At 42.1% G+C, this 15,540-nt stretch overlaps 1 protein-coding gene across 1 annotated transcript in view; it reads left to right on the top strand.

The window, feature by feature from the left end:
* Positions 1-15,540, top strand: part of SERINC5 (serine incorporator 5) — a 116,712-nt gene that overhangs the window by 38,699 nt on the left and 62,473 nt on the right. Inside the window, exon 2 of the mRNA XM_010588243.3 lies at positions 8,055-8,222. Coding sequence (XP_010586545.1) covers positions 8,055-8,222 — 168 coding nt within the window. The remainder of the gene's footprint in view (positions 1-8,054; positions 8,223-15,540) is intronic.

Genomic DNA, 15,540 nt, shown 5'->3' with positions numbered 1-15,540 from the left:
GTGTATATATGTAATATACATATGTGTGTATTTATTTATTTTAATACCATAGCATTATATAGAGTGAAAGTGAAAAGTAAGTTTGAGAAATCAGATCCATACAGTGATATAAGACTTCAATGAGTAATTAAACTAATAGGACTTTTTTAATACATTTTCCATAATCACATCTGTTCTGTCATTATTTTCCCGCCTTTAAATGACTAGTTAATTAGTTTCACATTATATATGTATCTGTTAATTTCTCCCCTCTATGGAAACCCTGGTGGCGTAGTGGTTAAGTGCTACGGCTGCTAACCAAAGGGTCGTCAGTTAGAATCCTCCAGGCGCTCCTTGGAAACTCTATGGGGCAGTTCTACTCTGTCCTATAGGGTCGCTATGAGTCGGAATCGACTCGACGGCAGTGGGTTTGGTCTGATTTTATGGAGGTAAAGTAGCCCTGATGATGCAGTCATTAAGCTCTTGGCTGCTAACCAAAAGATCAGCAGTTTGAACCCTCCAGCCGCTTTGTGGGAGAAAGATGGGGCAGTCTGCTTCCGTAAAGATTTGTAGCTTTGCAGATCCTATGAGACAGTTATACTCTGTCCTTTAGGGTTGCTATGAGTCAGAATCAACTCAACGGCAATGAGTTTATAGAGATAATAGGTTTAAATGTTGATTATGCTGGAAGCATCAAAAGAAGATGGAAGGAATACACAGAGTCATTATACCGAAAAGAATTAGTCGATATTCAACCGTTTCAAGAGGTGGCATATGATCGGGAACCAATGGTACTGAAGGAAGAAGTCCAAGCTGCTCTGAAGGCATTGGCGAAAAACAAGGCTCCAGGAATTGATGGAATATCAATTGAGATGTTTCAGCAAACAGATGCAGCGCTGGAGGTGCTTACTCGTCTATGCCAAGAAATATAGAAGACAGCTTCCTGGCCAACTGACTGGAAAAGCCTATTCCCAAGAAAGGTGATCCAGCCAAATGTGGAAATTACAGAACAATATCGTTAATATCACATGCAAGCAAAATTTTGCTGAAGATCATTCAAAAACGGCTGCAGCAGTATATCGACAGGGAACTGGCAGAAATTCAGGCCAGTTTCAGAAAAGGACGTGGAATCAGGGATGTCATTGCTGATGTCAGATGGATCCTGGTTGAAAGCAGAGAACACCAGGAGGATGTTTACCTGTGTGTTTTTGACTATGCAAAGGCATTCGACTGTGTGGATCATAACAAACCATGGATAACACTGCGAAGAATGGGAATTCGAGAACACTTAATTGTGCTCATGAGGAACCTTTACATAGATCAAGAGGCAGTTGTTCGGACAGAACAAGGGGATAGTGATTGGTTTAAAGTCAGGAAAGGTGTGTGTCAGGGTTGTATTCTTTCACCATACCTATTTAATCTGTATGCTGAACAAATAACACAAGAAGCTGGGCTATATGAAGAAGAACGGGGCATCAGGACTGGAGGAAGACTCATTAACAACCTGCATGATGCAGATGACACAACCTTGCTTGCTGAAAGTGAAGAGGACTTGAAGCACTTACTAATGAAGATCAAAGACCACAGCCTTCAGTATGGATTACACCTCTACATAAAAAAAAAAAAAAAATTTAACATAAAGAAAACAAAAATCCTCACAACTGGACCAATGAGCAACATCATGATAAACAGAGAAAAGATTGAAGTTGTCAAGGATTTCATTTTACTTGGATCCACAATCAACAGCCATGGAAGCAGCAGTCGAGAAATCAAAAGACCATTGCACTGGGTAAATCTGCTGCAAAGGACCTCTTTAAAGTGTTGAAGAGCAAAGATGTCACCCCGGAGACTAAGGTGCGCCTGACCCAGTCCGTGGTATTTTCAATTGAATCATATGCATGTGAAAGCTGGACAGTGAATAAGGAAGACCGAAGAAGAGTTGACGCCTTTGAATTGTGGTGTTGGCAAAGAATATTGAATATACCACGGACTGCCAAAAGAATGAACAAATCTGTCTTGGAAGAAGTGCAGCCAGAATGCTCCTTAGAGGCAACGATGGTGAGACTGCATCTTACATACTTTGGACATGTTGTCAGGAGGGATCAGTCCCTGCAGAATGACATCATGGTTGGCAGAGTACAGGGTCAGCGGAAAAGAGGAAGACCCTCAAAGAGGTGGATTGACACAGCGGCTGCAGCAATGAGCTCAAGCATAACGACGATTGTAAGGATGGCGTAGGACTGGGCAGTGTTTCATTCTGTTGTGCGTAGGGTCGCTATGAGTGGGAACCGACTTGACGGCACCTAACAACAACAACAACATGCTGCGGGGAAGTTCCATCACGGGTGATATTGACTGATTCTAAAATACTGTATTTTTATGCAAATAACGCATTCGTTGTACTTTTTTTTTGCCAATCACACAACCCTCTAGCTTATTATTTTCCTAGGCACTGTGTGCGTTATATGTACGGGTGCATTCTCTGTGGGCATGTTATTTGTTTAAACTACGGTATTTCTTTTCCCATATAAGGTAAATATTCATCATTTGAATTTGAAATATAGTAAGACTGGTTATCTAAGACTTTGCCCACTGTAAGTCTTAAAGAGTTTAGCAACTAATGAAGGAGGCAGTAGGAAAAAAAAATAGGAGACAGGGGGAAGAAGGAGGTGGAACACAGAGAAATGCCAGCTAAATCAGGAGAAGGGGAGAATTGCGTGTGGTTGTATGATTTGAGGGTTTGAGTGGAAAGGTTGTTGTCGTTAGGTGCCGTCAAGTCGCTTCCGACTCACAGCAACCCTATGCACAATGGAACGAAACACTGCCCGGTCCTGCACCATCGTCACAATTGTTGTTATGCTTGAGCTCATTGTTGCAGCCACTGTGTCAATCCACCTCGTTGAGGGTCTTCCACTTTTCTGCTGACCCTGTACTTTACGAAGCATGATGTCCTTCTCTAGGGGCTGATACCTCCTGACAACACGTCCGAAGTATGTAAGACGCAGTCTCACCATCCTTGTTTCTAAGGAGCATTCTGGTTGCACTTCTTTCAAGATTTCCTTTGGCAGTCCACGGTATATTCAATATTCTTCACCACTACCACAATTCAAAGGCCTCAGTTCTTCTTTGGTCTCCCTTATTCATAGTCCAGCTTTCACATGATTCAGTTGAAAATACCATGGCTTGGGTCAGGCGCACCTTAGTCTTCAAGGTGATATCCTTGCTTTTCAACACTTTAAAGAGGTCCTTTGCAGCAAATTTACCCAGTGCAACGCGTCATTTGATTTCTTGACTGCTGTTTCCTTGGCTATTGATTGTGGTTCCAAGTAAAATGAAATCCTTGACAACTTCAATCTTTTCTCCATTTATCACAATATGGCTTATCAGCCTAGTTGTGAGGATTTTTGTTTTGTTTATGTTGAGGTGCAGTCCATACTGAAGGCTGTGGTCTCTGGCCTTTATTAGTAAGTGCTTGAAGTCCTCTTCACTTTCAGCAAGTAAGTTTGTGTCATCTGCATAATGCAGGTTAATGACTCTTTCTCCAGTCAAGATGCCCTGTTCTTCGTATAGTCCAGCTTCTCGGATTATTTGCTCAGTTTACAGATTGAATAGGTGTGGTGAAAGGACACAACCCTGAGTCCATAAAATTGGAGTGAATGAATTGGAAAGGAAAACTAAAAACCCAAACCCGCTGCCTTCGAGTTGATATCGACTCATAGTGACTCCATAGGGTTTCCAAGACTGTTATGGATTGAACTGTGTCCCCCCCACCAAAAATGTCAATTTGGCTAGACCTTGATACCCAGTATTGTGTGATTATCCATCATTTTGTCATCTGTTGTGATTTTCTTTTGCCTTGTAAATCCCACCTCTGTGATGTTATTTTTTTTTTATGGTGTTAATGAGGCAGGATTAGAGGCAGTTAGGTTAATTGAAGCAGGACTCAGTCTATAAGATTAGGTTGTATCTTGAGTCAGTCTCTTTTGAGATATAAAAGAAGCAAGCAGAGACATGGGGACCTTGTACCATCAAGAAACAAGAGCCAGGAGCAGAGCATGTCCTTTGGACCTGGCCCCTGTACTGGAAAACTCTAAGACCGGGAGAAGATTGATGACAAGGACCTTTCCCCAGAGCCAACAGAGAAATCCTTCAGAACTGGCACCCTGAATTCGACTTCTAGCTCACTAGACTGTGGGAGAATAAACTGTTTGTTAGAGCCATCCACTTGTGGTATTTGTGTTATAGCAGCACTAGATAACTAAGACAAAGGCTGTAAATCTCAACAGAAGAGACTGCTTCATCTTTCTTCCACAGAGGTGCTGGTGGTTTCAAACTGCTGACCTTTTGGTGAGCAGTCGATCTCTTTAACCGCTTCACCACCCAGGTCCCTTTTATAAAGGAAGGTGGCCCATAAAAACACCATACCAGCAGTAGTGTTACGATCTTCTGTTATGTTACCTCAGCCCAGCCCAAATATAATCACTTATTTTACAAAGCAGTGGCCTGGAATCCTGAGTCAAGAAGAGCTTTTTGAAGAAGATGGCTTAGAAAATTGAATGTAGGATGGAGAAAGTGTATTAACTAAAATTTGAAGTGATGAAATAGCACAGAGTAACAAAGGGCTCAAACACTGCCAGCTCCATGAAGTGGATGAAATAGCTTCAGAAATGGCTGCACGTCATGACGTCATCCTGGTTACAGCCTGCCTGCATCGCACCTGTATTCATATGGTCATGTCTCACTGTAAATGATGTTTACGGTGTGGCATTCTAATTGATATTTGTTCTGAAGTATTGCAAAGTCCTGAACTTCCTTCCAAGTCATTATCAAGAGGCGGAATTGTTAGGTTTTATGTAGCGTATGGTGTTAATGCATATGGGTTTAGTTGTTATTTTCAGTTTATGGTAATATCTTTTGTAGAATTGCTTAGTTGCTTAACCAAAATCAACTCCTAACTCCAAGTGTGTCAATGTAGGTCCTTCAAGAGGCCGCAGGCACCAAGGTATAATTTGATGTATAAGAGCTTTATTGGGGGAGATGCCTGTGACAGATAAAGAGGAGAGAGAGTAGGAATAGATGGGGAAAACCATCAGGTGGTGATACAGGACTATCATTTGTGGAACGAAAGTGACGAGAAGGAGGGTTGGGTAGGAAGAGCCTCAGTTTGAAGTCAGCTCAGAAGAAGTCTCAACCATGCCCACAGCCAGTGCAAAAATGGTTTGTTAGAGAGTCCTGTGGCAGGCAGGAATGGTCCAGCCCTCGTACCTTCACCCTACGCAGTCATTGGCTGGGAGCCACCAGGAAGAGCATGGCCGTGGTGATACAGCAGCCAGATGAGCCAAGTTCTCTTGAGGGGGATCTGAGTGGTACACCCTCATACCCTTCCTCCTACCAGAATTTCCTCCTATTCACAAATAGACTTTCCTGTTACTTTCCTCAGCTGGAGAAATTTCAGTACAGTTTGGTGTAGATTTTAACTCATTTCTGTTAGGGAAAAGAGGGAACCAACTGTGGGAAGAAAAAAGGGAGGCAAAGTAGAAATGGAGCCTGTGGTTGATAGTAGAGAAGTTGCTGAGATATGCATAAAAGAGACTGCAAGAGTCAGATGAGTCTATCTCAGCCAAGTTGTTGTGTTTTCCTGAACTAATAGATAAGACTCAGAAAGTCGTGGAACATTGGGTAAGGGTACTGGTATCCATAAAATGCATTTTCTCTGCAGCACAACCAAATGAATTTACAAGCATCTCATTGAAACCGAGAGAGAGAGATCCTAAGAAGGCTACAATAAGCACATGTTGGCAAGCAGAAAGAAATTAAATTATATCTTTTGTTACTTAAGATGTGTGACATGTTCCTGGCGTGTATGTGTTTGTATAAGCTGTATTTTTATTATTAACATAAAATACTTTTAAGAGCTGTTTTAGATTTTTTTTGGTGTCCAAACCTTGCTTTTCCCATTAATATTTCAAATTCTTCAATTGTGAATTTTAATTCTTGAGTTGGAAAGCAAATACTATACTATAGACTAAATGATCCCATGACTTCCCCCGAGGAGGATTACCTGTTACGTAGAACACTACTTATTACAAGTGCTTCAAGAAGCAAATCTTTTAATATATGGATAGACCTGTTTGATTATATTCCTTAAGAATTGGTAACTAGGAATGGTGCATATTAAGGTGGCTAGTTTTTCTGAAAGTGTATGTCAGATTCTTAGGCATTACTTCTCTTTGGAGATTGAAATTAAAGAGTGATGTATGGATCACGAGAAGAAATTGTATTTTCATTCCTTTACACTGGGAAGATTTTTGTCCTTAGGAATTGACTACTAAGGTGCAGATAAAAAAAAAAAAAAAGGTGCAGATACCTTTGTTTAATAGAAGGAGAAGGCACCCGGTACTGAACCGTCTCTCTCATACACTTATGAAGCATAAGTACTGTTGTCACCCCCACTTTCTAAACGAGGAGTCTGTAGTTACTGTTAAAAGGTCAAATAACTTTGCTTATGGTCACAAAGTGGCAGAGCCAGGCAATGAACCCAGGCAGACTGACTTGGAACCTGAGCTATTGTTCTGTGCTTTTATTAAAGGTTTAGTTTCCCAAAGAATAAGTGTGTGTTCTTTGAGTATTACAGCAGGAACTCTGTGCTCCTCTGTACCCTCATCCCACTCAGTAGCCTAAACTTGTTAAGCCTAATGGTAGATAACCAGTCTGACAATATTTCAGATTCAAATGAGATAAGTAAAATAGTTACTCTATGTGGGAAAAGAAATATTTTAGAAGCAGTGAATGTGCCCCCGCACCCCATGGTGGAACTTTTCCACAGCAGAATGAACATTTAAATTTTTTATTGTGGCGAATATCTATCTAAAAAAGTATTTGGCATTTCAAGAATCTTCACATGTACAGTTCAGTCAAACATTTACTTATCTCTATAACCCATTGCCGTCGATTCCAACTCATAGTGACCCTATAGGACAGAGCAGAACTGCCCCATACGGTTTCCAAGGAGCAGCTGGTGGATTTGAGCTGCTGACCTTTTTGGTTAGCAGCCATCGCACTTAACCACTAAGGCACCAGGGCTCCACTTATCTCCATACCCCCAAAAAACCCAAACCCGTTGCCATTGAGTCGATTGACTCATAGTGCCCCTATAGGTCAGAGTAGAACTGCCTCATAGAGTTTCCAAGGACTGCCTGGCGGATTTGAGCTGCCAACCCTTTGGTTAGTAGCTGTTGTACTTAACCACTACATTGCCAGGGTTTCCTCATCTCCATAGAGGGGAAAAATGGAACAGATAGATATATAATGTGAACCTAATTGGCTATTTGGAGCCTGGGTGGCTAACTGAAAGGTTGCTGGCAAGCAACCTACCAAGAGGCTCTGCAGAAGAAAGGCCTGGTGATCTGGTTCAATAAAGATTACAGCCAAGAAAACCCTATGGAACTCTTCTCCTCTGTGACACATGGGGTCATCATGAATCAGGGGCTCACTTGATGGTAGCTGACAACAACAACGGTTGGTCATTTACACAGTATATGTGTAAGAGGAATCCACTCATTTCGAACTTCACATTACATACTCATTATTTCTTAGGAAGGTGAGTGGATGGAACGTAGCCTTTCCCACCCTAAAATGTCCCTTGATGTTTATACAATTCACACTTAGGCTCATGGATTTTGACAAGACCCTATTTTGGGCTCAACACCTTGTTTTCCATATTCTTCCCACCTCTCTGTCCTTTTTCTACATCTTGCCTTCTTATCTCCCTCTTCACTGATCCCAGAAATCTTTTTTTTCTTTAAGAGCAATGATGTTAGTGGTTTATATGAGCCATGCCTTTTTTGCTTAATTACTGGACATCTCCCAAGTCATAATGCTTACCACTGAAGATATTATCAGACCAATTCTGGTGAAAGTTTTGTTCACACAATAAATTGTGTTAATGTGCGCTCCATTGTGGGTGCCTCAGAAGAATGGACACCTCGTAGCTTGGAAGGCCAACTTGTCGAAGCTGCATGTGAGTATCGTGTGCAGTAGTGGCTCTAAGAGGCTGTTTTGTGTTCATTTTCTAGCTGGCCTGCTGCTGCGGGCCTGCCGGGTGCTCCCTGTGCTTCGGCTGCTGCCCCAAGGTCCGACAGTCTCGCAGCACCCGCTTCATGTATGCGCTCTACTTCATCCTTGTCGTCATCATCTGCTGCGTTATGATGTCAAGCACTGTGGCCAACGAGATGAAAGAGCACGTAAGTCGCCCTGTCTTCAACTCTTCCTATTTCTAATGTTTGATTTGGGCAGTGGGAAACATTAGCTTTAGAAGATGGTGCCCACCCACCTGAAGGGTCCCTGGGTGCATTTGTTTGGTTACCATCAGGAATAAATACATGGGCTAAATCACTGTTGCAAGGAAGAGGAATGTTCTTAGTCTGCATCCTGATAGCATTAGGCGTAATAAAACTTATTTTCTATTGTCTTAAGAAGGCCTTGGGCTAAAATGCTTATATATATACATTGAGTCTGCTCACTTTGGTAATGTGATTGATGGGAATATCACTCTTACTTAAGATCCTGGTGAAGAACCAGATGGTATCTGGTGGAAGACCAGCACCGTGAGTTTAAAGAGCCTGCCATGGCTGCCATCTAGGAACTTAACTAAGTCCAGGTATTGATCATCAATGTGTTATCTCCAGTCTCCGATCTAAAGGAGAGAATAACTTAGGAGATAATATTGGAGCCATTGTTCCCTGTCCTAGAATGTGACCCAGGTGGAGCTGGACTTCACAAGAACGTATTAACTGGGCCTTGAGGTGTAAAGACAATAGCTAGGACAATATTGGAAAACATCTTTTAGGGAACTTTTCACATAAACAAATTATAAAACATGGCACAAAAGACCCGCATACTTTCCACTCTTAGCTTTTTTTGTTAGCATTTAGTGATTAGTAAGATTTGTTGGACCAGTGAAGACCCTTCTGACTGTCTTAATGAAATCTGTATCAGTGATTATTAAGAAAGATAATATGAAATGTATGATCACAGTTTCTAGCCAATCTGTGAAAAGGTGAAGCTTTCAATGGTTTTACCCTTTTGTAATGTTAATATATACTGAAGACTGTAATGTTCCTTAGACTTGGGCAGTCATGGCTGTGGCAGCATGCTTGTCTATTTTCCCAGTTTTGCTTATTCTGTAATATTTCCTTGGACTCAGGCAGACATGGCTCCAGCAGCATGCTTTTCCATTCCCATTTTTGTCCATTCCGTAATCCTTGGGCTCAGACAGACATGGTTCTAGCAGCATGCTTTTCCATTTTTCCACTTTTGCCTCTTTGAACATTTGCCGGATAAAATTTTTTTTTGCTTAAAAAAAAAAAAAGTCCCTGGGTGCTGCAAAAGGTTAACGTGCTTGGTTGCTAACAAATGTTAAACGTTTGAGTCCACCCAGAGGCACCTTGGAAGAAAGACCTGGTGATCTACTTCTGAAAAATCAGCCATTGAAAACCCTGTGGAGCACAGTTCTACTCTGACACACATGGGGCTGCCATCGGTCAGTCAACTCAATGGCCACTGGTCAGTTGGTGCTCACCCACCTCAATGTGGTTTTGGGTATGCTTGCTCTCACTGAACCCCTGAGGCCTCTAATGCCTTACTGCCAAGCAGGTATACCATTTAAGGGCTTGATCTTTAGAAATACTGTAATGGATGTAATCTGATGCTTTGGGCAAAGAATGTTTAAGTTAGAGGATTTTGTGTTATGTTTTAGCTTTGCTTATAGCTGTTCCCAGTTCATGTAGCCTCTTCTTGTAGGCCTTTGTGTTTTTCCCAATCATAGAATGGCTGCTGGTATCTCAAATAGCAAGTGTTCTATAAGTATCTGATTTGGCCTATGTGGAAAGTCTAATAAATCTTAGACAGTCTCACAGATAGTGGGATGTGGGCCATGGATGATTTCACCTTTCTGGACAGGTCAGTTAAAGAGCAGGTGTCTCCAATGGTGAGGGATGGATTTCCAGCCGTTTCTTGGGCAATGTATGCTGAAGTAGGCCTGGTATGTGAGGCTGATGGAGATACATATAGGACCTCTTTCTGGGTTTTTCCTCTTTCTCTGTAAGAGGCTCTTGATCAGCAAGATTATAAGGGAATGTGTTGGGGTCTTTGAGGGAGCTCAATAAATAACACTATATTCACCCTCCCAGATTCTGAACCAGTTGAAGAAAAAACTAAATGTGAGATGAGACAGTGTGGTTCATATCTGCAGGGGGGTGTGCTTTCTACTACTGAACCTCAGAATGAGTCAGACGTACCCACCCAGAAGACACATTCCCTGGGGATAGCTCTTGTCTCAGGGAAAGAGGGAGAAGAAAGGCTAGCTGTGCAAACTTGTATCTCCTCACAAACTTAACACTCAGCACTCCATCGTCTGGGGGCAGAATGAGTGAGGAGGTAGGGAGGGGCCAGGAGCACTACTCTAATGGAATTGCCTCCACAATAAACATGTCATCAGGAGGAGCAATTCCTGAGAAGTGTCCTCTTCAGCCTTAGGCTGAAACTACTACTATTCCACATATACTCCAGTGCTTCAAAACAACCATTTTCTTAAAAGCACTTGATAAATTCTTATCTATTACTTTAAGTAGGCCCTTGAAGGCTTCTGTTGGGTAATGCTTTTATAACTGTGTTTGCATGGTCTTGAATATAGTAGAAACTATTGTCAAAACAGGAGCCCTTTAACTGAAAGATCTGCCATTGGAACCCACCAGCCACTCCACAGGAGAAAGATGTGGCAGTCTGCTTCTGTAAATATTTGTAGCCTTGGAAACCCTATGGGAAATTTCTGCTCTGTTGCATAGGGTCGCTCTGAGTCAGAATCGACTAGATGGCAATGGGTTTAATTGTCAAAATATGTGAAATTTAGCTTCTCTAATTGCCTTAAACATTGGATCGCTACTCAGTAAGGCACTGTATTGGGAGCCATGACGCATGCAGACATGAGAAATGGAGCTTGTAGTGCAGAAGAGAAGACGTGAAATCTTCTGAGGCTGAAAGAAGGCCTGGTATGTGAAGCTGGGTAAGAAATACACAAATAAGACAAGGTAGAAATTAATAATGCCTTTTTTTTTTTTTTATGAAAGGATGGATGAAATGCTGTGGAAATTTGGAGACAGGGGAGATCAGGAAATAACAGGTTGTTCCTCATTAGTCTAAACCAGGCTTTAATCCATCTCTATGGTGTTTTCCAGCAATTCCCTTCCTCTTAATTGTTGTTAGCTGCCATCGAGTTGGCCCTGACTCATGGCGACCACATACGGAACTAGTGCTTCCTGGTCCTGCACCATCGCCATGATTGGTTGCAGATCAGGATGTTGTAATCCATAGGGTTTTCATTGGCTGATTTTTTGAAGGAGATCACCAGGCCTTTTTTCCTAGCCCATCTTAAGATGTCTGGAAGCTCTGCTGAAACCTGTTCAGCATCATAACAACACACAAGCCTCCACTGACAGATGGTTTGTGGCTGCACATGAGGTGCATTAGCCAGGAACCTTCTACATGGAAGGTGAGAGTTCTACCACTGACTTGAGATCTGAACCCAGGCTGAATGTGTTCTTAGCTACTAGGCTGTATAGGTTGAGGGAAGAAAAAAGAGCAAGGATAAAGCACATGTAGAAGAACAGAGAGGAGACGTTGGGTAGATTAAATGAACCAAATCTTGCAGGAATTTCAGTGCTAAGGTGAGGTGTTGGAACATGTTCTGACGTGAGTGGGAAACCATTATAGATTCTTGAGCAGGAGGCTGTCATCATGGAAACAGAGGGAGATGTATAGGCAGGTGAGCCCAGCAGTAGTGACATGGCGTCTGAGAGTCAATGGAGAAGACGGAGGGAAGAGGCAGCCCTGAGGCATCACAGAGGCTCATGTGCGTGTTTCTGTGACTGCCCCCTGAATGTACCTATTTAAAAATACTTAGGCTGGGCTTCCTGCATGGGGAATGAGGTCTGTGTGGGCCAAACCAATCCTTTTCCATCTTCAGAGCCCCACAGGGAGCTGGCCAACTGGTCACAAAGTCAGCTTGTTCCCTGGCCTGCAGAATGGAGGCTGACCTCATCCTCAGCCGGAGCTTGAGGGTGGGCGTTGAAAAGTCCCCTTGTGGGAACACACAGTGGGCTCCTGCTGGAGTCCTCACCCCCTCTTTGTTGGCCTGTGGAAATGTTTGAGGATGTGATTCGAATAGGAGAAAGAACTGTATGCTTGTGATGGCCACAGCGGGAGTATGTAATTCCTCCCACCCAACATTCTCTCCATTATGTGCCATGTGTGGGGGGTTCTGTCCAGAGTCACACTGGGCTTTGATACGTGGGTTAAGAACACAAGGGCAGCTCCCTTTTCAGATATTCTCAGTTTTTGCCTTGGTTTCAGAATAGTGGCCTGTGTTTGAGTTTGAGTGAGAGTGAACTGCAAGAGTGAGGAGATGTGGGGCCAAGCCTTGCCCTGCTGTTTTTCACCAAGGAAACTCCTTTTCCCATGAAACCTTGGCTCAGAGAAAGCTCTACTGTGCTGGCTGAATAAGGCATGATTTCTGCCTTCTCTTGGAGCATTTTTTCCATCTCAAAACCTAGGAGCCATTTTATTACAGGTTATTCTTGTCTCTAACCATGTAATTCAAGCAGGTACAGTCTTGAGATATTTGATACCTGAAGGAATTAAAATCCATTTTAGAATGTAGAATGTAAGGAAAAAGAAAAACAAAAACATGAGAGGTTTCAATCCTCCTGACCTGTGCTACTGAATCGATATGTAAGTTCTACATTTAGTGGCAGATGGTAACACATTCAGGTTTGGCACCATGGGAAGCTACATAGGCATTTTGGAGAGAGGAGAAAGGTAGATTCTTCTTGTTTCCTGGGATTGAGATGGCCGAATCTTTTGCATTTTACTTGTTTTAGAAACAAAACACAACATAAACCACACAGTGAAATTATTTGTTTTGTGTGTGGAGTGTTGAAAGGATTCTAATCATGGAAGACTGGTTGTTATTGTCATTGTTATGTGCTTATTTTAAAATTAAATTTTGAATTACTCTTTCTATTGAGAGGCAAGGCTACCAAGATCTTTATTTAGTAGTGGTCTTTTTTTTATTTCATGAGGCATTATGTTTTGTTCATAATCTTACTTCGTCTCTCCTGGAAGCAAGTTTTTTTCCTTACACATTATTTTTTTTTGGTGAGTTTGCGTACAGTTTTTCTTTGAGTGGGTAATAATGCAGAGACAGCAGTCCTGTGATTTGTTATCCTTGTCTGGTTGAAAAGAGCCTTTTGGTTCTTTTCTGTATAGAATGACAATGTTTCAGGGTAGAATGGGCTTCAAAAGAATACTGGACATGGGGAGCCTCATGGCTGCTGCTTCCTTAGTGTCTTAAAAACAGCTCCTTAACTCCATTTTCTCCTTGAAAATGAGCCAGTTTCATGGTTAGTATACTCCACCCCAGAATTGTTGTTAGCTGCATTGAGTTGTCCCTCGATTCATGGAGAACCCATGTGTTACATAGTAGAACTGCTTCAGAGGGTTTTCTTGGCTGTAATCTTCATGGAAGCAGATTGCCAGGCCATTCTTCCACAGAGCTGCTGGGTGGTTTCAAACTGCTAACCTTTGGGTTAAGCAATCAGTTGCAAACAGCTTGCATCACCCAGGCTCTGTACCATACCCAGAGATTTCAGAGGCGTCTAGATCAAGCTCTGAAAGACCCCTAGCCCAGATGTTTTATTTATTTATTTTAAAAAATATTTTATGGTGTTTTAGATGAAAGTTCACACAGCAAATTAGGTTTCCATTTAATAATTTTTATAAAGATTGTTCCATGACATTGTTTACAGTTTTCACAATGTGTCAGCATTGTTATTTTTTCCATTCTGGTTTGTTCTGTTTCTGTTAATCTAGCTTCTCTTCCCTTCTTTGTCTTCTCATCTTCGCTTTTTGGGTAAATGTTGACTGTTCAGTCTCATATAGTTGATTGTTTAAGGGAGTGCATTACTCTTGGGTGATGGTGTTTATTTTAAATCCAATATACTATTTGGATTAAAGGTAACCTCCAGGAGTAATGTCAGTTCAGAGTTCAAAGGGTATCTTAGGGTGATAGTCTCAGGAGTTCTTCTAGTCTCTATCCGTCCAGAAAGCCTGGCCTTTTTTAGGTTTTTGAATTTTGTTCTATATTTTTCTCCCATTCTATCTGGAACCTTCTATTGTGTCGCTTATCAGAACAGTCGGTAGTGGTAGCCAGTTCTGGTCACAGGCTAGAAGAGGCCATGGTTGTGTGGTCTATTAGTCCTGTGGACTAGTTTCTTCTTTGAGGATTTCCTTCATTCTCTTTTGCTCCAGACAAGTGGAGACCAATAGTTGTGTCTTAGATGGCCGCTTTTAAGATCCCAGATGCTACTCACCAAACTAGGATATAGAACATTTTCTTTATGAACTACCTAGGTGTTTTAAATTGACCTGCAAGCTCCCCATTTGGTTAGCGGATTTTTAATTTAAATTTGGCTACTTCTAGAAGGGGATAGTATGCTCTAGTTCATCACAGACCTCATCACAAATGTTTTCTCACACCCATGTATCACTGTCTTAGTTTCTTCGTGCTGCTATAACAGAAATACCACCAATGGGTGGCTTCAATGAACAGAAATTTATTTTTTCACAGTTTAGGAGCTAGAAGTCTGAATTCAGGGCTCTGGCTGTAGGGGAAGGCTGCCCCTGTCCACTCTGGGGGAAAATCCTCGTCTCTTCCAGCTTCTCTTCCGGGAGTTCCTTGGTGATCTCCAGGTGGCATCAGTCTTTCTCCAGTTGTTGCTTCTATGCCTAATCTGCTCTTTTTGTATCTCAAAGGTGATTGGTTTAAGACACTCCCTACACCGATATGGCCTCATTAACATAACAAAGAACCCTATTCTCAATTGGAATTATTTAAAAAATTAACAAATACTTAAAAAAAAAAAAATGCCAAAGTCTTTGCTATCAGATCGATTCCGACTCATAGCAACCCTGTAGGACAGAGTAGAACTGCCCCATAGGGTTTTCCAGGCTGAAAATCTTTCCTGATGCAGACTGCCACATCTCTCTCCTGTGGAGCTGCTGATGGGTTTGAACCTCTGACCTTTCGGTTTGCGACCAAGCGCTTTAAGCACTGCGTCACCAGGCTCCTATATATCCATAAATATAGAGGTTTGGGTTTACAACACATTTTGGGGGGACACAATTCAATCCATAGTACTCATACGCACACCATAGTTTCCTGTCCTTGAAGAAGGCATTTGAGTTTGCCATAGCTTAAACTCTTTGAGTTCTGAGAAGACTGTAAATGTCAAAACTGACACCAGGGCTCTCTTACACACCATTAATGTGGGGAATATGGAAGCAACATTTTGCTAGTGTACTGAAGTGGTCTGCACAGCCCCAGGGTGTCTGAGAAGCCCTCTAAACTACTCTCACCATCCACTTGATTCCCTTGCACCCCTATCCTTTGTGCCTGCTTAGTAAAACGCCAACCCTGGACCATAGTGCTGTGGTCCATCCCCTGGA

Source organism: Loxodonta africana, chromosome 2 (genome assembly GCF_030014295.1).
Source record: "Loxodonta africana isolate mLoxAfr1 chromosome 2, mLoxAfr1.hap2, whole genome shotgun sequence".
Taxonomy (NCBI): Eukaryota; Metazoa; Chordata; class Mammalia; order Proboscidea; family Elephantidae; genus Loxodonta; species Loxodonta africana.
Note: the sequence above shows the minus strand (reverse complement) of the source record. Positions and strands in the feature narration are given on the sequence as shown.